This window comes from Acomys russatus, chromosome X, assembly GCF_903995435.1.
Source record: "Acomys russatus chromosome X, mAcoRus1.1, whole genome shotgun sequence".
Lineage (NCBI taxonomy): Eukaryota > Metazoa > Chordata > Mammalia > Rodentia > Muridae > Acomys > Acomys russatus.
Window position 1 is genome coordinate 124,177,811 of NC_067169.1, and position 22,582 is coordinate 124,200,392.

Sequence of the window (22,582 nt, forward strand, 5' to 3'; positions counted from 1 at the left end):
TGTCCAGAGAATAGAAGACCAAGATTATCAAGAATATCATGGACTAGAATTAGTCAATGGTATCAAAGTGCTTCTGATCAATGACCCTTCCACAGACAAGTCATCAACAGCACTTGTGGACATAGATTCATTGTCAGAGTCTCCAAATATTCTTGGCTTAACTCATTTTTGTCAACATATGCTGTTTGGTAAATAACCTAAGGAAAATAAATATAGTCAGTTTCTCAGTGAGCGTGATGGAAGTCAAAATGCCTTTTCTAGTAGAGAGAATACTAGTTACTATTTTGATGTTTCCCACAAACACTTAGAAGGAGCTCTGGGCAGGTTTGCTCAGTTTTTTTTTTTTTCAGTGTCCCTTGTTTGATTCTAGTTGTAAAGACAGAGAGGTGAATGCAGTTGATTCAGAACTTTAGAAGAATGTGATGAATGACACCTGGAAACTTCCATTCAGAAAAAGTTATAGGGAATTTCAAATATCACTTTAGCGATTTTGGGACAGGTAACAATATACTGTAGATACTTGACTCAACCAAGAAGGCACTCACCCAGAGTTGGCAGATTACTGGTATAGATAAGAACTACTGAAATTTCATTCTACTTGGTATTCTGGCTATTTCTGTTTTAGGTCGGTGGAAGGACTCTTCAAGTGTTTTATGGAAAATTGTTGTTCCCTCTACCCCATTTTGATCTTTTTATAAAATATTAGAAAGAAAAAAAGTATAAGTATTTATCTGCTATAATGTTTTGAAAGTGATCTTTTGAAAGTGATGAGAGTTTTAATTTAATCTGGCTGTGTTCCATCCAGAAGTTTAGGTGACTAAGTGGAGAACTGAAGAAGGTGAGTTACTAGTAGGTTTTCTAATTACACAGTAGCTAGGGAATGGCCCATGATGGAAGATTAACAGGTTTGACCATATAACAATTTAAAAATCTGCAAACAACGAAAACATCAGTGACAGTAGATGGCAGAAATTACTTGTAAAAACAAGGGTTTTATTTTAAACCTACTTAGTGATAACATGTTGCTTTCCCTTTAAAGTTGTCATAGTTTTATTTTAGTTTTGCTTTAAGGAATGCTCAGTTTAGATATGGCTGCTGTTCTGAATTGCTGGTGGTAAATGAGACTTCCAGTTGCTCTAGTCTTTCTGAAGGGCAATTTTTTAAATTGTAGTTTAAAGCCAGGCCTCACTGCGTGGACTAGATTGGCCTCAAATTTGTGGCTGGCCTCTTGATCCTGCCTCCTGAATGTTGAGATTACATATACAAGCACGACCCAAAGTTATAAAAGTTATATTCATGTGGGATACAAGACAGACAGGAAACACAAATTTATGGATGTAGTGTGGCAGTTAGAACTCACACTCTGGAATCCAACAACCTCACTTTGAAGGCTAAATATGCTGTCTATTTAGCCCTGTGGCTGTGAACTAGCAAAGTTAGTGCAGTTTTTTTAAATTTTTTTTTTTAATTCAGGATCTCACTATGTAAACCCTGACTGTCCTGGAATTTAATATGTAGACCAGGCTGGCCTCAAACTTATGAGAGATCTGCCTCTGACTCTGCCTCCTGAGTGCTGGGATTAAAAGTGTCTATATCCAGCTAAACATCTAATTTTGTATTTGTGAAAGAGAGTGAGCAGGAGAAGTGGATAATAGTTTTTTTTTAAAGCCTTTATAATAGTGTGTGTTAAAGGTATGTTGTCCTAGAATACTTAGTATTATTGAGTATGTAAAACCCAGTCCTGGAAAATAGGTACTTGGAACCATGTTGTATTTCAGATTAAAAACAACAACAACAACACTATTTCTGTAAGTATTTGTTAGATTAAATAATAATGGCACTAACTGGATCAAATTTTAGCTCTGCTTTCAGTGTTTTGTTTTGTTTTGTTTTTTTTTGAAGTGGCAGAATAACCATCTAAAATATCAGCTGTTTCATTCCCAACCTAACTGACTTCTGCATTGAGCTCACTAGAGTTGAGGGCTCTAGGAGAGATGTCTTTATATTACAGAGGGGTAAGGAGGAATACCATCTTTTACAGGATTATCAGATAGTTTGTTCTTTCATTTATCCCTCTGACTAAACCTCCCAATGTGCTGGGGTTATAGGCATGCGCTACTTACCACTCCTGGTCCATGCAGTGCTAAGAATCAAATCTGGGGGTTCATACACATTAAGCAAGCACTCTTATCAACCGAGCCACATCTCCATTCCTCTTTGAAAATTTTATTTTGAGATAGGGTTTTGCTAAGTTGCCCAGGATAAACTTGAACTTGAGAGCCTCCTGTCTCAGCTTCTCAAGTACTTGGGATTACGGACATGACCAATCATTTTTAAAAGGTTATATTTTAAAAAATATATTCACTTGGCCTGTATCAACTTCACTAGTGCCTTGTCTTTTGAAATTATTGGTGGAGATTTTGTACAGAATCCTGGTTTCATAGGTGGATGTCTGTTGGGTCTACCACTGACCATTCTCATCACATGGCTTGATGGAGAATTCAGTGTGTTTTGAATTCCAAAAAGACACCAATTCTGGACCATTATAAAGTTAAAATATATCTTCAAAAGTTGGAACCTCAGTGAACTAAGCACATAACTATTTTTCCTCATGAAATACTGCCTCAGCGTTTAAGAAAACCAGAAAGTAGAGGCTGGACATACAGCTCGGTAGTTAAGAGTACTTGTTCATCCAAAAGACCTTGGTTTGATTCCCAGCACCTGTATGGCAGCTCACAATTGTCTGTAATTCCAGTTCTGAAGACCCATCACCTTCTTCTGGCCTTCACATAAACTGCATACATGTGGTGTACAGATATTTATGCAGACAAAGCACACATATACATAAAAATAATAATAGAAAATAAAAGTTTTTAAAAGAACTAAACTTTTTCATTATAGAGAGTTTTATGTTATGGTTGTTATTTAATTCATTTATATACAGTTGTTTATAATAAATGCCTTCTCATTTTATTTTTATGTGTATGTGTTGTTCCTGAATTTTTTCAAAAGAAATTTTTTGGTTCTCTTGTGTTGATTTTGTATTCCCTCTTCTATTTTATCTACTATTTATTATTCATTTCATTCTTCTTGATTTAGGTTTAGTTTAGTTTAATTTTTCTCTCTTTGCTGGGTGGTGGTGGTGCACACCTTTAATCCCAGCACTCAGGAGGCAGAGACAGGCAGATCTCAGAGTCCAGAGCCGGCCTGGAAAGCTAGGGGCTGTTACACAGAGAGATACTGTCTCAAAAAACCAAAACAAATTTTTTCTCTCTTTGAGGTATAAAATTGGGTTATTGGCTTATTTATTTATTATCATTATTATTGCTGTAAATATGTATTTGTATATGGTGTGTGGCACATATGCAGGCTAGAAAATAAGTTCTAGGAGTCAGTTCTCTTGTTCTACTGTAGTTTTCATGGGTTAAACTGAAGTTTTCGGTTTTAGGACAAGCCTTCTGAATCATCTCCAGCCATAGTCTTTATTTTATTTATTTTTAAAAATGTATTCACTTTACATCTCGATCATATCCACCTTCCTTCTCTCCTTCCAGCCCCACCCTCCCTCTCTCTTCCCCTTCTCGCCCCTCCCCTACCCCTCATCAAGTTGCATCAGGCCTGAGTGCATAGATCTATATTTAATGTGCTTGGATTTGTATTTTCTTTTCAGACATGGTGTTACATAGATACTTTTCTGAAACTCTATCTATAGCAAAGTAGATTTAAAAAAATGTTTATGTATTATTTATTTTTGTTTTGTTTCATCAGTACTGGGTTTCACAGCCGTGGTTGTCCTAGAACTAGCTCTGTAGACCAGGCTGGCCTTGAACTCAGAGATCTACCTGCTTCTGCCTCCTGAGTGCTGGAATTAAAGGCGTGCTCCACTATGCCCAGCTTTAAAAATATTTATTACATGTGTGTGTTTTTGCATGTACATATGCATGATGTGTGGAGGTGTGCTATGCTATGGTCCACATGTCAAGGGCAGAGAACAACTTTCTGGAATTCTCCTTCTACTGTTTAGGTTCTGGAAATCTGATTAGGGTCATTATGTTTGTGCAACAAATATATTTACCCACTAAGCCACCTTGCTTTCCATATTTATTCTTCTTTCTTTTTTAAATATTCTTTTTGTTTTTTAACATACACATTTATATTATTACACACATATAAAATAAACTACATACAGCAAGAAAAACCATGACACAATCAAGAATTATATAAATGTTACATTCATAGTGATTTGGCTATTTGTATTTGGCAACTTTGAAGAAAACATCTTTCCTATGTTGATGAGTCTAAAATTCTGAATGTAAATCAATATCTTTCATAGCTCACCATTATCAACTTAAAATGAGGACATTTTGTCCAGTGGCTTGTTTGCCACACTTGAAGCCATCTCCATAAGGAGGTTCTTTGATGCTCATCATCCTCTTTGAGGTAGGCTGGGTGTTGCCAGGAGTTAACCTGTCTCATTGTAAATGTATCTTCAAAATAATAAAAACATCTTAAAATGCCATATTCTATAGGTCTCTGAGGTTTTGAAGACCTTATCTATTTATAGAATCATATCTATCTGTTACACATAGGATGTATATTCTTGTGATAAAAATAGACTAGTAATTGACATAACCATGATTTGATAAACTAACAATTAACTTGTATAATTTACTATCCTAAACAGCCCACAATAGCACTTTCAAAGTATTGGAGGTAAACCTTGTATTCCACTTGAGTTGTATAAATATATATATAGTGTGTGTGTGAAGAATAATCTTAAATTTGGATTCTATACCAATGTATCAAAATTAAACTTATTTGCATCAGTAGACAAAATTACTAATTGTTGCTCACAAAGTTATTTTTAATTCATTGGTATTCTTAATGTACATGTTCATAACTATAAATAATCTGTGTTAACTTTCTTCATTACATATTATTTATGTTTTCATTTTCATTTGTCTCAGGATTTCTTCTAATTTCTCTTATAAGTTCTTCATTAACCCATTTGTCATTTAAGAGTGTCTTTTTAAATTTATTCATCTGTGGATTTTCTACTTTTTCTCATACTATTCATTTATAGTTTCCTTATACTATAATCAGAAAAGATACTTTTAAATTTTGTTAAGAAATTTTGTAGCCTAGCATGTGATGTCTCCTGGGCAGAGTTCCATGTGCATGTTAGGAATATATATGAGCCAGACAAGATAATGCCCGCCTATAGTCCCAGCAATAGGAAGGCTGAGGTGGACAGATTACAAGTTTGAGTCAACTTGAAATATTGAGTGAGTTCTAGGTATCCCTGAGCTATGTCATGAGACCCTATCTAAAAATTAAAAAAATGAAGTAGTTCATTATTTGTTGAAATATTTTGTATAAATTTTAAGGTTTATCATTTACATCCATTGAGAATTTTATTCGGTCAGAACTATATTGCTACTTAAAAAATTCATTTCTCCCTTTTCATTTCTTCTCTCTGTGTCTCTGTGTCTGTCTGTGTGTGTCTCCCCTTGCCCTCCCCCATCTGTGTCTCTGTCTTGCTGTGATATGAGCACAGAATGACATCTGTCCAGTGTTTATCACATTTCCCATGTATAGCATGAAGTTTACATTTAAGAAATAAGAAATACTGATGATCTCTCTGTCTGCTTTTCAGCTCAAATCTCATTAAACTTATGGGTTAAATTTGATAGTGGAGTTAATTTGGTTCTAAGTTTAAGGCTTCTACATGTTTCGATCTATTACCCACATCATTTCAAGCTCTGTTCATTAAACTCATTTGTGCAGCCTCAAATGAGAAGACTGGTGACTGGTCTCTATTCATCTAATCATTGTTTTTTCTAGAACATAGTTTATTTGAAATTACTTTTGTATTGGTACTTAATAGATATTTTCTTTTATATTTAATTTAGTTTTGGTTGGTTGGTTGGTTGGTTTTTCAGGGCAGGGTTTCTCTATGTAACAGCCCCGGCTGTCCTAGACTTTCTTGGTAGACCAGGATGGCCTGGAACTCACAGAGATCTGCCTGCCTCCGCCTGCTGGGAATAAAGACATGCACCACCATGCCTGGCTTCCTTTATATTTTATAATCTGGCAGTTTCTTTCTATGATAAGAGAATTCTGGTGGCTTTCTCTATTCTAACTAGTAGAACTACTGGATTACCTTGTATTCAGTTAGGAACCGGGATAATTCAAGGTTAGGCTTCTAGTCCCTATATAATGTAGCTCTGTTTTATTCCTAGTATGTTTAACATTATGTGCCTGAGAAGAGTTTATAGGGCTTCACTACTCTTATGTGTCCTCCCGGACTCATTAGTACTTTTGAAAACTCTTTGTAACTTCTTTTTTTTCCAGAGCTGAGGACCGAACCCAGGGCCTTGAGCTTGCTAGGCAAGCGCTCTACCACTGAGCTAAATCCCCAACCCCTCTTTGTAACTTCTTATCCTATAAGTTTCCCCATTTAGAATCACACCTTTCTGGGAGACTGGCTTTAATTGTGAGACTCATGGTAATTTTTTGTGAATAATTCCATCAACAAAATGAATCTGATGGAGTCACTAAAGAATCTGCATTAGAATCAGTTTATTCAGCTTTATGGCAACTTGCTAAGAGCAGTATTAGTTAATTATTTCTTTTATCTGGATAACTGGATGTGTTGACATTGAGTTCCTAAAGGTTTCTCTTATATTCACAGAAATAGAGTCAAATTCTCTAAGAGACTAGAGAATATTGAGTGTACAAAGAGACTTCTGATTTGCTCTTCAGAAAAGCCTAATTTGAACTCTGTCCACTTACAAATGGAGTCTCTTAATGAAGTGTAGTGATATTTAATCTTTGAGGCACTCCATATTTCAAAGTCTCAGTTAAAGTATAAGGAGCTTATTATAATTAAGAAATAAAATGTGACCTAAATTGGCTGTCTTGCAGGTATGAGAGAATTGAAATTCCAATCCATATTGTACCTCATATCACTATTGGGAAAGTATGCCTTGAATCAGCAGTAGAGCTGCCAAAGATCCTGTGTCAGGAAGAACAGGATGCATATAGAAGGATTCACAGGTGGTAACTCTTACTGTTTCTCTTGTTAACTTCAATGAGAACCTTTATCTTTAATAGCTCAGCTCTTGAGTCCCCTTTTTTTCCTACCTGTCTTGGGGAGAGCTTCATAGCATCCTTAAATCATATTTATCACACTATATTATAATGATCTCTTTAACAGTACCATTTTGCCTCATATATTTTGGATTCTTCAAGAGAAAACACACTGCCTTTTCTGGTTGTGAAAATGACATAAACTATGCTGTAATAGCCCCATTGTCAAGTACTGAGCCTTGCCCATTTAATTCATAGTGTATGAAGACCTTCAGTGAGAGATAGTAATTTTATAGTTATGTCTTTGATTCTCTTTTGAATTCTTGAATAAAATCATATTCCCCAAATAATTTTAAAATTAGCAGTGGTGGGAACTCAAATCATTACATTCATCTAATCCAATTGACAAAGGTATGATGTAGTTTATGATTTTGTTATACACCTGACCATTTTGTTTTTGCTTTATTGCTAACCTGAAATACCTTATCCCTCTAGCCTTACACATCTGGACTCAGTAACCAAGATCCATAATGGCTCAGGTAAGATTTTTTTTTCTGGAGTATATGATGTGATCTCTGTCATACTTATAGAAGCAATTTTTGTTCATCTTGGAACCCTACAGACACTTAAATACTATAAATGTGGCCTTATAATAAGACAGAAGAAAAACTAGAAAAGCTTTTTCAGAGATCAGCTCAGTAGTCCTGGTATATTTGTAAACACTACCTCTTAGGGAATCCCAGTTTCCATAGTATTCCATAGTATGGATGCTCAATAACTTCCAGAATTTTAGCAATGTACCATTATGAACAGGTTTCAGCACCAACCTATTCTAGTAAGAGTTGAGAGAGATAGGCAGGTATAGGAAAGGGAATACACCAGCAGGGACTTTTCCATATGAATAAATAGAAAAGGAATTCCTGGGCAATTCTAAGGAGCAAAAACTATAGTGTAGTATAGTGCAGTATAGTATAGTGTAGTGTAGTGTAGTGTACATACTAAGCTACTTTGCTTAACATATACACATCCCCAGCTATACCTATTCAGTGAACCCAAATTTCCCTATTTAATGGCTAAACTTGGTGTGATGTCTATAGTACTAGCACTTGCAAGGCAGAGGCACAGGCAGGAGGACTGCTGTAAATTTGAGGGCAGCCTAGTCTACATAGAGAGTTCCAGGATAAAACCTGTCTGCTGAGTGAGACCCTGACTTTAAAAAAAGTAGAACTAAAATAGACAGCAGCAGCAACAACAAAACATTTATAAGCTAAGGAAGATGAGGAAGAGTGGAAAGCTTTCTCTTTTTTTAATTAATTAATTTTCAGGCAGGATCTTTCTATGTACCCTTGACTGTCCTGAAACTCACTCTGTAGACCGGGCTGTTCTGAAATTCATAGAGATCTGCCTGCCTCTGCCTCCCAATTGCTGGGATTAAACATATGCAGCACAACAACCAATGGAAAGATTTCTAATATGATTGGTAGGTAACTACTTTGGGAAGAAAAGAAGGGAATCATGGCTTGATATATACCATCATTTCTATCTGGATAAAACATGACAAAGAGTTAATATTGGTAATATATGGTATATAACCATACTTTAAGATCACAATAATTTTATAAATATAGTAATAGCTCAAAAGTAGACAAACAGATCAGTGAACCTTGATAGTACCTAGGACAGGCCCATGTATATGAAAGAATTCATATTTATTCAAAAATATCAAGTTAGTGGAGGATAGGTTAGTCACTAAATACTGTCCATTCTTTTGTTCATCCAAAAAAATTAAGTACTTATAGATAGCCTTCTAGGCACAAGACTATAGTGTTGATCAAAAGAGACAGGCTTAACTTCCATGGACTTAATTCTGTTTCTATTTGAGGAGAAAGTAGGGAACCTTCAGTGGTTTCTTAGCCCTTTCACTTGAAGAAATGAAAAGCTGGCCATCTTTATCCTTTTTTAAACTTTAATTTTATATTTTTACATAGACTTGTATTTGCTTATAGATCTAGGGCTTTAGAATATGTACCTGCTTTGCTCAGCTCTTCCTCCCCCCCTTGGTTGACTACTGAAAATCATTTAACAGTCACATTCATGGTACTTTAGACTTTGTTGTGGACTGTTAGTATAGTAGTGGTGTCCCAGTAGATCGGATTTTCCCATAGTTATCTCATATGCTTTTTCTTCTTTTTTTTATTGAAGTGTTTACCAAGAATTTGTGCAGTCAGATGTCAGCAGTCAGTGGCCCTCTACTGCAGTGGTTGGAGGACAGATTGGAACAAAACCAGCAGCATTTGCAGGAGTTGCAACAAGAAAAGGAAGAGCTTATGAAAGAGCTGTCTTCCCTAGAATAAAGCAGGAGAACAAAAAAAATGTGGTAATATTTTTTTTGGTTTGTGTGCTGAATATGGTCCCAAACTATTATACAATTCCTATTTAGACAAATAATACAGCAGCACTTTTTATATACCAACAAATAGTTTGATGAATATAAAAACACAAGATATTTTCCTAAAATTTCCCCAGAGCTTATAGGAGTCTCTTACCTGTAATTGCTGTAAAAGAAAACATGCAGGATGATTTAAGCAAATTTGAAAGTTATTTTTAAGGGGTATAGGAGGTACATTAGTGAGGAATATCTGCAAATAAACTGAAAAGTTTATCTTAAATTTTTAGAATATTTATTCTATTTTTTGAGCCAGAGTATTAATGTGTATGCCTAGCTGTCCTGGAACTCACTATGCATACCCCACTAAGCTGCCCTCAAACTCACAGACATCCACCTGCTTCTGATTCTGCAGTACTGGGATGAAAAGCATGTACCACCTACTATGCTTGCCATAAAATGTTTATTCTCAATGAAAATAACCAGCATAATTTTTGAGACAATGTCTCATGTAGTCTCGCTAGTATGGAACTCAGAGAAATCCACTTGCCTCTGCTTTTCTTATGATGGCATTAAAGATGTGTACCAGCAACATAAACATTTTAGAATTTGAAGTCTGTTTTTATTTTCAGATATATCTATCCAATATAAGATAAAGGAAGAAGAACACTTGGTATTTCTATTTTACAGTTTGATGTTTTGCTAGGCAAGTGAATCCTAAGTACTATAGGGTTAATGGAAGGACAGTTGAGGTCATCAGCACCCACCTCTGTTGATTATTCGTATTTAGAATTGTGTATCATGACTTCATTCTTGATGTCTAAATACATCATGATATATCTAAATTTGGATCTGTGTGGATACCCTTTTAAACAAACAGTGAGCTCTAGTTTATTTGAGTCTAAAGCAAATTCTTACTGGTCTTGTCTAAGAATTCAATTATAATATGACCATGTTTATTTTAGAAATATTAGAGTTTAGGTTGTAATAGAAATCACACTTCAAAACATGTGATGAGTGTATATTCCTTCATATGATACTATTGATTGTAAATGTGTCTTCAGAGAAAAGTTGAACCTATTGCATCCTGGAAACTAAAGTAGGAATTGGAAAAAGAGTAAAAAAGAAAGTAAACAGATAGCATCAGTCCCAACTGCGGTGATATTTTGTGCTTTTGGTTTGTCTCATTTTTCCCTAGATCATTGTTTTTCAGTGTTCCAGAACCACTTGCAGCAGGACATGACCTACTCAGCTGATTCTGAGGCATACTTACACATTTGAGAACAAATATTCTCAGGGCATATGGAATATAAATGCTTTATTTTCCCTAATTCCCTCCCACTACAATTGTTATTTGTTTATTTTCTTTTTTATAGGGCAGATACAAATACCTGACATACAATTTATTAAACTGAATCAACTTTGAGAAATATAAAGTTGGAGTGCTCACATTACATGGCTTCAAGACTTATTTTAAAGCTGTAGTAATCAAGATACTATGATATTTGCAGAAGAATCAATGGAACAGGAAAGAAAAATTCAGAAACAAACCTGGAATAATATGCTTAACTAATTTTGAAAAAGCACAAAAGTGATTCAAGGAAGAAAGGATAATCATTTCAACAAATTGTACCTCTACAGGCCAACAAATTATATCCTAACAGGACCTCAAAATGTATCATGGATTTAAATTAAGATGAAAAACCTAGAAAAAAATCATTCAAGAAAAATATTCAGGAGTCAAGTACTTAATATTCAACTAAAAAGCACAATCCATAAGAAAACAAAGTAAGATACATTGGACTTCACCAGAGTTAAATTTTTCTATTATGCAAAAAAATAAAGAGAAAACTGTAATATTTGATCAGTGGAAAAGAAAATATGCTTAAAACTTAAAAAATAAACAACTCCAGTAGAAAATGAAAAAAGACATAAACATTGTCCTGAAAGAAGGTATTGTACATAGCAGGTAATTATGTGAAAATATATTGAACCTTATAAGTCATTGGAGACTTAAAACTACAGTATGATGTAGCATATACTTATCAGGATTGCTAAAGAGAAAACAGTGAAAATACCAAATACTGTTGAGGATGCAAACTAGATTTCTCATTACAGAAATATAAACTACAGCTACTTGGTAGAAGGGTTTGGAAATTTTTATAAAGTTAAACATACACGTAATCTGACCCACAGTCATATTGTCTTGGCACAAAAACTTCTACAAAATTTTTCTTGGCAGCTTTATCTGTGATAGCTGCAAATGAGAAACAACCCAAATATTCTGCAGTGGGTAAATACCTAAATAAACTATTCTTACCATGGAATACTACTATGTAGTGGAAAGAAACATTGTGGAGGAATTTTAATCCAGAAACATGGCTGCTGTGGCAAGGGATCAATCACATTTGAAGACCTAGGTCTATCTGATGCAGCTGGAATGCAGAACATGCCATGCATCTTTAATCCCTCTGGCTAGAATACAGACTTACTCTTAGCCCACATCTTTATTCCCAGTGAAGGTAAAATTAGTTTGTAGAAGCAAGCACCCATGTTTCAAAGTGACATCTAATTGAGGGGCAGACTAATGGATCAGGGAAAGATTTGACAGAATGAGTTAGAATAGGCTATGCCCAACTCTCTCATGAGAACAGGGAAAATGAGAGGCAACTTAAGGTAGAGAGCACAGCGAGGGAGAGAAGAGGAGGCATTTATCCTGGGACAGTTGTACACAGACAGGTTGCAGAGAGAGGGAACAGGCTCGACACAGGTGAGGACAGAAGGAGCCAGAAGATTAGAGCAGCTTGCTAGAGTTAGTTTGAGTCCAAGCAGAGCAATTCAGACAGAAGCTGAGAGGAGCCAGATTGAATCAGTCAGCTTGGAGAGGAGTTTGAGCCAGAACAGCTGAGTTGAACCAGCCAGCCAGAGCTCAGAAAGAGCTAGAAAGGGTGAGCTTATTCAGCAGTAAGTCTCGGAGGCTGAAAACCTTCTAGGCCTAGGTTAGACTGTACAGAGACTAGAAGCTTCCAGGACTAGGCCTAGGTTAGCAGATGGAGGCAGTAAACTTCAAGATGATAATTAAATCAGGTAAATAAAAGTTATTTTTATAGAACACACAGCTAATATATATAACTTCGATGAGCCTTGGGGCATTATAGTAAATGAAAAAGAGAGCTAGTCTTAAAAGATCACTTACTGTATGGTTGCATTTCTAGAGCATTGTTGAAATGCCAGAATTAATGAAAAGGAGACAAGATTGATGGTTTCCAGAGTCAGGAAGTGGTCATTGTATGGCATTGTATTTTTATTACAGTGTGACAGAAAGGTTCATTTAGGCCGATCCCTAACCTTGAGTTTTCTACCTTAAATCTACTTAGTACGTAAGTCTCTTCCTGCACTAACATTTTATAGATTTATATACATATAAACGAATGTATATAAAAATCTAGTAGAAGTTAGTAGGAAGTAAGGTTTCATTTATGAAATAATGAGTGGTGGATGAGCCATATATAGTGGCACATGCCCACAGTGCCAGAGCTCAGAAGGCTGAGGCAAGAAAATGACCACAAGTTTAGAGGCAGGCCGAGTAATATAGTTCCCAGCCAGTTGGGCTACAGTATGACACCTGCCTCAGAAAAGAGAGGAAGGAGGGTAAGTGATAAAAGGAAAACCTTGGGGGTGGGGATGAAATTATTTGAATAGTCCAAAAGGCTAACTATGAACACAAGTCTGTGCTTCATTTTCATGAATAAAATTATACTAGATGACCATCAAGGTTACCTTTCTGGAACTAGGTGCAGTGGTGCACGCCTGTAATCCCAGCACTCAGGGAGCCAGAGGCAGGTGGATCTCTGATTTTAATGCCAGCCTGGTCTACAAAGCAAGTCCAGGACAGCCAAGATAACACAGAAAGACCCTATCTTGAAACAACAACAAACTAAACCAAAAGAAAAAAGGTTACTTTTCTGTCAGTGTTCATACTTTAAAAATGTTGGTCATCAGAAAGAACAATGGTATGCATGAGATAGGATACTTTTCCTAGTTACACTTATATGATTTACCTTTACACAAAACATTGCATTCCAACACACAACCTTGTATTCTCTCTGATTTTCCCTTTTCTATCATAGTCAAAACTGATGGGAGGTGGACGCAGTGGTGGGTACCTGTGGTCCCAGCACAGAGGCAGGCGCATCTCTGGAGTTCAGCGCCAGATGGCCTACAAAACTTAGTTAATTACAGCAAAGACTACACAGAAACCCTGTCTCAAAATAATCTGTGTTCTCTACCACCCAAGCTGGTGTTGATCTAGCAGTTTTCTTGCCTCTAGTTCCGGAGTGCTAAGATTACAGGCATACAATACCATGCCTGACTCCTGCTTCCTTATTTTCTATACCGGAACCTGCCTTCCGAATTTGTCTTTGAAGCCCTTGAAGCCATTCCTCCCTTCTAAAATTCATAAGCCTCTCTATGCAGTTACAGATAAATCAATTTCTCTCTATAGCTCTCTATTTATACTTCTGTCTCCCAACTTAGATTTCCAGCTACCCATTATGTATTTCCACTAGGCGGTCTTATTGCCACATTGAATTTATTTATTTATTTATTGGTTTTTTTGTTACAGGTTTCTCTGTGTAGCCCTGGCTGTCCTGGAACTAGCTCTGTAGACCAGGCTGGCCATGAACACAGAGATCTGCTTGCCTCTGCCTCCTGAGTGCTGGGACTAAAGGCTTGGGCCCCTACTACCCAGGTGTCACACTGATTGGATAAATCTAAATCTTAACATGTTTTTTAGCCTAACCTGTATTCTCTTACATTCCTTACCTCAGTGATGGGAGCATCCATATACACAGTCTGGGATCCAAACAGGCAACCTCAACATTTCTCATCAACTTTTAAACTCTTTGCATTGGAATAATTATAGCAATTTGAATTGTGTGTGTGTGTGTATATAATCTAATCAGAGTAGCAATGCTTAGAATAGGTATTGTGCAAAGAGGAATGGGGGAGGTGTCAGGGTGCCCACTGGCTGGGGCTAGTGCATGAAGGCATAAGGGCAGGAACAAGATCTGGTGAAAGTTGTCCTGTGTCAGTACCCTCAGAGTGAAGAGGAGATGACTTCTAACATTAAACAAAGTGATTGAGCAAATATACATGTATTGAGGAGAGTTGAAGCTAGTGTTTTCACGCTTGAGACATTATTTACAGATATGTAAAAAGGAAGGATAAGATTACTCCCAGTGGTGTTAAATGGAAATAGGAAGTTGATATCATTTTAAAAGAGAGTTACATGTACGTATATATTGAGAGAATGATCAGTGCATCTATATATCCCCTGTTCTTATCTCTGCCTATTAAGATCAAATAGAAATGACAGTTTAGTAGCTAATGAACACACCTGCCACCGAGATGCTGGACTTCAAACACTATTTGCACTAATAGTGAATAGAATTGGGTCCAGAAATGAATGCATATGTATATGGTGAACTGATTTTTAACAAAAATGCCAAGACTATTGAGTGAAGAAACAATAATTATTTCAACAGCTGGTTGACAACTAAATATCTGCACAGAATAATAAAAAATCTGGGCTCTCACTCCATGTCATATATGAGTATTAACTAAAAATGTATCAAAGACTTATATGTAAGAACTTACAGCTATTAAAATATTAAAACAGTAGTAAATCTGTATAACTTTGGTTTTAGCAGTGGTATTTTAGAAAACCTACAAAAATGATAGTTGTTAGACCTCATGAAAATGTAGAAATGTACATCAAAAACATTAAAACAATGGAATAGAAGGGACATTGTTCAACATAGTAAAGGCTTTGTACACTAAACCTATAGCCAACAAGGTAGTAGATGCTGGAAACTGAAAGCATTTGTCAGGAATAAAACAAGGGTGCTCACTCTCTTCACTTAAAGTAGTAAAGTAAGAGAATAAAATAAAAGAATACAAATAGGAAAGAAGTAAATTATCCCTAATTGCACATAACATGATCCCATTATTTCAAAAATTCTAAATACATCACTGAAAACCTCTTAGAACCAATAAACATTTTCTTCAAAGTAGCAGGGTACAAAATATGCTGGCTAGTTTTATGTCAACTTGACACAAGATAGAATCATTTAGAAAGACAGGTCCTCACTTAAGAAAATGCACCTACTAGATTGATTGGTAGGCAAAGCTGTGGGGCATTTTCTTTTTCTTTCTTTTTTCTTTTTGTTCTGAAGACAAACATCTTTATTAAAGATACTACCAAAATTTTGGCAAACATTTCAAAACAGATTTGTAAACATAATGCTTCCCTTTTCAACTGGCAGCACTGTGAAAGACGATACAAGGTAACACAACCCGAATCAACATTAGTTCAAAATCCTTATGTTTTGACCACATAACTTATGTTCCCACATGATAAGACAAGCGATAGTGTAAATCAACGTTAACAGAGAAACTCCATGAAATGAAAGTTTGTGCTGTTTGATGAATCACAGTTTGTTATGGTTAAATATATCTACTCTTTTTTTATGTTCCTGGTATCCAGGATGAAAAAAATCTTTAAATATACATCTGATGCGTTTTCTTAATTAATGATTGATGTTGGTAGACTCATCCCACAGGAGACGGTGTAAACCCCTAGGTGGGTAGTCCTGGGTGGTATAAGAAAGCAGGTTGAGCAAACCATGAGGAGCATGCCAGCAAGCAATGTTCTATCATGGTTTCTGCTTTGGTTCTTGTCTCCAGGGTCTTGCTTTGAGTTCCTGCCCTGGCATACCCCAGTGATGGACTGTGACCTGAGATTTGTAAGATGAAATAAACCTTTTCCTTCCCAAGTTGCTTTTGGTCATGATATTTTCACAGAAATAGAAACACAATAGACACAAAATGAACACACGGAAGCCTTTCATACACCATAATGGACCTGGGGAGAATGAAATCAATCTGGAAAAATATCTCACTTAATATAGAAAAATAACTAAGTATAAACCTAAACAAGGAGGTGAAACATACAATGAAAACTTAGTCACTAAGGAAAGAACTTAAAGGCAAAACTGGAAGATGAACGACTTCTCATGCTTTTGGATTGTCAAAATTAATATTGTGAAGATAGCTGTATCTTTGAAAGTGGTCCTTAGGATTCAACAAAATCCCTATCGAAGGTCTTATGAAACAAAAAGGAAAAAGGGGTGGTGGTGGAGGAAACAATCTTATATTCAACCCTCAACACTGAAAAAAAAACAAAGCTGAAAAGCTCAAGTCCTTTTAGAACTGAATGCACTTGCTCATGTCTGTAACTCCAGCATTAGAAGACTGATACCGAGGGATTGTTGTTGAGGCCAGCCTGGACTATGGAATGAGATCCTGCCTCAATTTTTAAAAGAAGTTCTTTGTTTTTTGAGAGAGAGTTTCTCTGTGTAGCCCTGGCTGTCCTGGACTTGCTTTCTAGACCAGGACTGGCCTCGAACTCACAGCGATCCACCTGCCTCTGCCTCCCGAGTGCTGGGATTAAAGGTGTGTGCCACTACCACCTGTCTAAAGAAATTCTTACAGAGTTTGGACAAAACTTGCAGTAAAAGTTGTTTTAAAATTAGATTAGCGCCTGTAATCCCAGCACTCCGGAGGCAGAGGCAGGTGGATCGCTGTGAGTTCGAGGCCAGTCCTGGTCTAGAAAGCAAGTCCAGGACAGCCAAGGCTACACAGAGACCCTGTCTTGAAAACAAACAAACAAAAGATGACCCCACCCAACAGCAACATCAAATGCACCGCATTTCATTTTCATTACCTCAGGGACTGTAGCCTATAGTGAATTCTGCCATTTGACAGCAGGATAACTATCAAGTTTTATTCTCTGTGGGATAAACAATACTGGACGACATTTCACTAAGCATATTAATCTCCCCCACTTTTGTGAGTTTTTGCTCACAAAACACATATTCCAGTGTATCATAAATATATGACAGTTTGGTATATAAGTGTAATTGTACAAAATACTTTTTTGTCAAAGTAAAATGTGAAACTGCTAATATTCCTTATTGTGCTTGCATTAATGAAATATTGAGCTGGTTAGGCTCCAGTTTAGGAGCCTGTCCCAAAAGCATCCTTCAACTGATTATAATACTTAAGGAATCATAGTTACTGTCATTCTTGTGCTGTTGCCTAAAATAATGTATTTGGTAGAACTCCTCTAAGTACAATTTGCTAGACTATATTTGATGAAGTGCCCTATGTCCCTGAGAACTCATAGCTCAGTATAGAAAACGGACGTGCTATGGTGGCCTGGTAACCTTGCAAGCATGTACCCATTCAAACAAAATTGACTTGTAACTCTAGTCTTGATAGAATATCTTATACTCCCAGAAAGCAAGACAATGTAAGGCTTGTATTGCTTCAAGGACACATTCCTCTAACCTTATCTCCCCCAGGATGCTGACATGAGACAGTTTCTCATTTTCTGTCTTCTTAAGAGGCCTGAGGCCTTCTGTTTGGCTTTACTAAGCATATGATAGAATATAAAACTGTTAGCTATAGTGTTAACAAGATTCTTTAGCAATAAAGTATCCCACAGCCGGTGCAGCTTTCAGTCAGGCTTTCTTATTTCAATGTTTCCCTGTCTGATGTTTGATAAAATGATAGAGAAAGTTGGAATCCTTGCCTCCTCTTATTGTATATGCTGATAACAAACTGAATTAGTGATTCTTAAAGTTGGTCTCCTGTTTGACAATGTTATAGGTTCAGGAGTACCCTTGTTTTTAAAACTAGAGCACCTAAATATTTAGGAACGATGTGTAATGTTTACAGCTTGCTTTCAATTAGTTCATAAAAGCCCAATGACAATTGTACAACATACAGAGAGAGAGAGACAGAGACAAGGAGAGAGAGACAGAATAGAGGTAGGTGTGGTGGTTCCCAGCTATAATCCCAGTATTCAAGATGCTGCTGAAACAGGAAGGTTATTAGTAGTTTCAGGCCAGACTGGGCTATAAAGTAAAATTGTCAAGAAAAAGAAGATTATGACTATGATGACAAGGAGGGAAAATAACAAATAACAAAATTACAGGATCCATCCAAGAGATGCAGGGTAAGTTGTTGTATAGCAACTTCCTCTGAGATGAAACCTTTCACCTTGGAGGAAAGCTGAAGACATAGGGTGTTCTAAGATGAGGTGAGACATTCCATCCTGCAGGGAAAGACATCATGACACATGAAGTAAATAACTTAATACTTCTAGAAAGTCTCTTTCACCAGGCCCCTCTGTCCCCAAGCATATGTAAGCAGTAAGGACTGACTAGAAACACTCTTACACAAATTAATGTACCTAAAAGACCTTCTATTACCTGTTGAGCTGGCTTCAAATTGTGCAGTGAGTTCTTGGTTTCCAACTTTCGTGAGCTACCATCCATGCTGGAATGGGCTATTGGTAATGCAGTTGCCTTTAAATCATTGGTTAGCTGAGGTGAGTAGATATTACTCATATCTCTCCAGGAATAAGTGACCAAAGCCAGCACATTTTTATAAAGAAATCACTAGACATACTAGAGAGGGAAGGAACTTCCTCAACCAAGCGTCATATATGAATAACCCACAACTATAAACACCCTGAATGCTTTCTGCATAAAATCAGCTGTACTCTGTTCCTTCCACTTCATTATATTGGAGATATTAGCCATGACATTTGTTAAGAGAAAGAGAAAGAGCTCCTCCAAATTGGAAAAGGTACAAAACTATGTTCTTTGTTTTATTTATTATTTATGTCTTGATACATAGCTTAGACTGGCCTGGAACTCAATTTGTAGCTCAGGTTGACCTTAAACTCATCCTCCTCCTGCCTTTACCTGTTGAGTTCTTGGATTATAACTATGCTCCACCATACCTGATGAAAATAGTGTTGATTTATTTGCATATGACACATACACAAACTATTAGAGCTAATAAATGAGCTCTTTACAGTTGTACATGCCAGAATCATGGCTCAACGAGTAAAAGTGCCTGCTGCCCTGAGTTAAATTCCAGGAATGAACATCATACAGAAAGAAAATTGCCTTTCTACAAGTTGTCTTCTGAGCTCCATATGATGCTATTGCCCCTTTGTGTCTGTACATACTACAAATCCAATCAACAAAAGCAGCAGTACGCCTATATACTAATAATGATTAATTTGAGAATAAAACTACTTCCATCTATAGTAAAATAAAAGGTTAAATACTTAGGCATCACTTTGGCTGCAAAATATTAAGATATATATGACATATGTAATAAGACTCCTATAAATTATCTATTCAGCTCCACAGACATACCATGGTTTGTATGTGTGTGTACATAATAAATAAATGTGAAATTTTAGATTTACTGTAGACTTACATATATGCTCTAAGACTTTAAAACTCCTTCAAAATAGGAATGCATATACATAATATATAATAATATATGATAATTCATATATATAATAAAATTAGGCAAGGAATCTTTAGCTAAAACACCAAAAGCATAAGTAACAAAGAAGATGGATAAATTATATTTTATCAAATAAATAATTATTATTTTAAATCACTATTAAGAAAATGAAGATACCAGCTGGGTGTGGTGTCACACACCTTTAACCCCAGCACTCAGGAGGCAGAGGCAGGCAGATCTCTGAGTTTGAGGCCAGGCTGGTCTACAGAGTGAGTCTCAGGACAGCCAAGGTTACATAGAGAAACCCTGTCTCAACCCCCCTCCCCAGAAGTGAAAAAACAATCAAAATGAAATGAAAATGATATATCCCAGGGGCCATGAATCCATAATATATAGGTATCTTATAACTTGTGAATAAAGAGACAAAATCAACTCATAATCTGGGAGTTAAGGTAACTTAATGGTAGAGCAATTGTCTACTGTGTGGAAGGCCTAGCACCACAAAATATAAATAAATTAAATTTGAAATAAATTAAGATGGCCAAAAAACTGAAAGGGAGTAGTCAAACAAATAGTTGCATATTAATCAATAGTTCAAGGGCAAAACAGACCAAATGCTCATTAGTAGATGAATAGACAAATTTTATGATATGGTCAGGAAGTAGGATATTAAATTAAATATTAAAATAATTTTTAAATTAAATATTAAAAATTTAAGTGAAGTATTGCCTGATACAGCATAAATAATCCTTGAGTATAATTTTCTCAGTGAAAATGCCAGTCATTTATATATTTTATAACTCCATATCTATGAACTGTGCAAAACAGCACATTTTGCCTCTAGTAAGCAAAATCAACACTATTTGGCAGCAAAATAAAAATTAGTAGGTAAAAAAAAATTAGTAGGTAAAGGAAGAAACAGAAAAATGTTATTGTACATAAGGGAAGAATTAATTAAAACATACAAAATATCAGATATGATAGAATTAACAAATGAACATTTAATTTTTGAGATTTTATTTGTGTGTGTGTGTGTGTGTTTGCCTAAGTATGCCTATGCACCATGTGCCTGCTGTGTACAATGAAGCTAGAAATCCATAATGGATCTCCTGGGACGAAAGTTACAGTTCAGAGCCCATGGCTCTGGAAGAGCAATCAGTGCGCTACATGGCTGAGGCATCACTTCAGCCCCAGAAACATTTTAAAGCAATTTAGTGTAATTACTATGAACGCCTTCAAAGGTTTAATGGAAAAGTATAACCACAATGAGAAAAGTAGTGAAAGATTTAAACGAAAAAAAAAGTATATTGGAAATTTAACATATTCTGGATGGGACTAACTGCAAATTTGAGTCTGAGAAGAAAAATTATTGTTAGCAACAGTTAAATAGTTTCTGCTTGTTTTACTGTTAACTCTCCACTTCTGTCGAGATGCTAGCTACAAGTCCAGAGCCCAAACAAGTGTCCTACACTGCCCTTTCAGACCACTGGCCACCTTTCTTAGCAGTCTGCCAAAATTCCTGTGTTTTGCAAGTTTAAATATAGTGCTCTGCAAGTTCAAAATCTACTTCACAATGCTGGAAGTCTGTCGTGACAGAAAGAAAAGGTCGCTTAGTAACGGTCACCTGCGGGGGCTGCTGGTCCTTTGCCCAGGGTGCTGGTCCCCCGCTGGTCGGGAAGAAACACCATCACAGCCATCTGTATAGCACTCATCCTTGTGGTAACTGTCTTTCTGGGGCCCCCGACTAGAACATGGGATCGGCTATGTCCAATGCTGCCCTTGGGGCGACCACCGATGAGCCCATGGAACCAAAGCCAAAACATCTGGCCAGTGAGTAGGAGGCTGCCACCTCTACCAGAGACCCTTTCTCTCCTTTCCCCATCCCCTCAACACCTCATGAGGGAAAGTTCCAGATCACTACTTGTACCTTCCATTAAGCAGAGAAGAACCTCTGGAGGGTTTGTTTGTTTCTGTTTTGTTTTTGTTTTGGGTTTTGGTATTTTGAGACAGAATCTCCTAGGTAGCCCAGTCTATCCTGGAATTTGCTATATAGCCAAGACTGCTCTCCAATTTGTTCCAATCCTCCTGCGTCTGCCTCTCTAGTATTGGGATTACAGACATGTGCCAGAAGGCCCAGAATCAATGGCCTTTTTAATACCAAATTCTAGAATATTAAAAAGTATTTAAATAACAGACTAGTGACATAAGATGGTGGAATTAGAATGCCAACTTCCAACTGGGACTGTGTCTCAGTTGGTAGAGTGCTTTTCTAGCATTACAAAAACCTGGGTTTGATTCTCAGCATCACATCCCCAGCATATACTGGCATAAACCCTGTTGTATATATGAAACCCTATCTCAAAATAAAAGCTCTAATTTCCTATTTTTGTTCATGACATTAATAACAATATACACATATATGTACATATTAATATGGGTAGGCCAGATATATTACCGCACTTCAAGTGTGTGTGTGTGTGTGTGTGTGTGTATGTATGTATGTATGAGAGACAGACAGACAGACTGAGACAGAGAGACAGAAAATGAATACCAGTGCATCAGATAGTAAAATGAAAAGAAAGCTACATGAAGTGAATTAAAAATTATTTCTTAATTTGTATTTTAATACTTTTCACCATCTCTAGGTCTACTACAGTATATAAACCAAACAAATATGAGTGTTGAACATCTGGCTAATGTCCTTTCTGC

The 22,582-nt window shown here is 36.4% G+C and overlaps 2 protein-coding genes across 2 annotated transcripts in view; one reads left to right on the top strand and one right to left on the bottom strand.

Moving 5' to 3' along the window:
- The window catches only part of Brcc3 (BRCA1/BRCA2-containing complex subunit 3), a 30,825-nt gene extending 19,341 nt beyond the window's left edge, over positions 1-11,484 (top strand). Inside the window, exons 8-10 of the mRNA XM_051141709.1 lie at positions 6,928-7,059; positions 7,588-7,631; positions 9,295-11,484. Coding sequence (XP_050997666.1) covers positions 6,928-7,059; positions 7,588-7,631; positions 9,295-9,446 — 328 coding nt within the window. The 3' untranslated portion in view covers positions 9,447-11,484. The remainder of the gene's footprint in view (positions 1-6,927; positions 7,060-7,587; positions 7,632-9,294) is intronic.
- Mtcp1 (mature T cell proliferation 1) overlaps positions 1-22,582 on the bottom strand; it is a 53,544-nt gene that overhangs the window by 25,225 nt on the left and 5,737 nt on the right. The gene's annotated exons all lie outside the window — the stretch shown is intronic.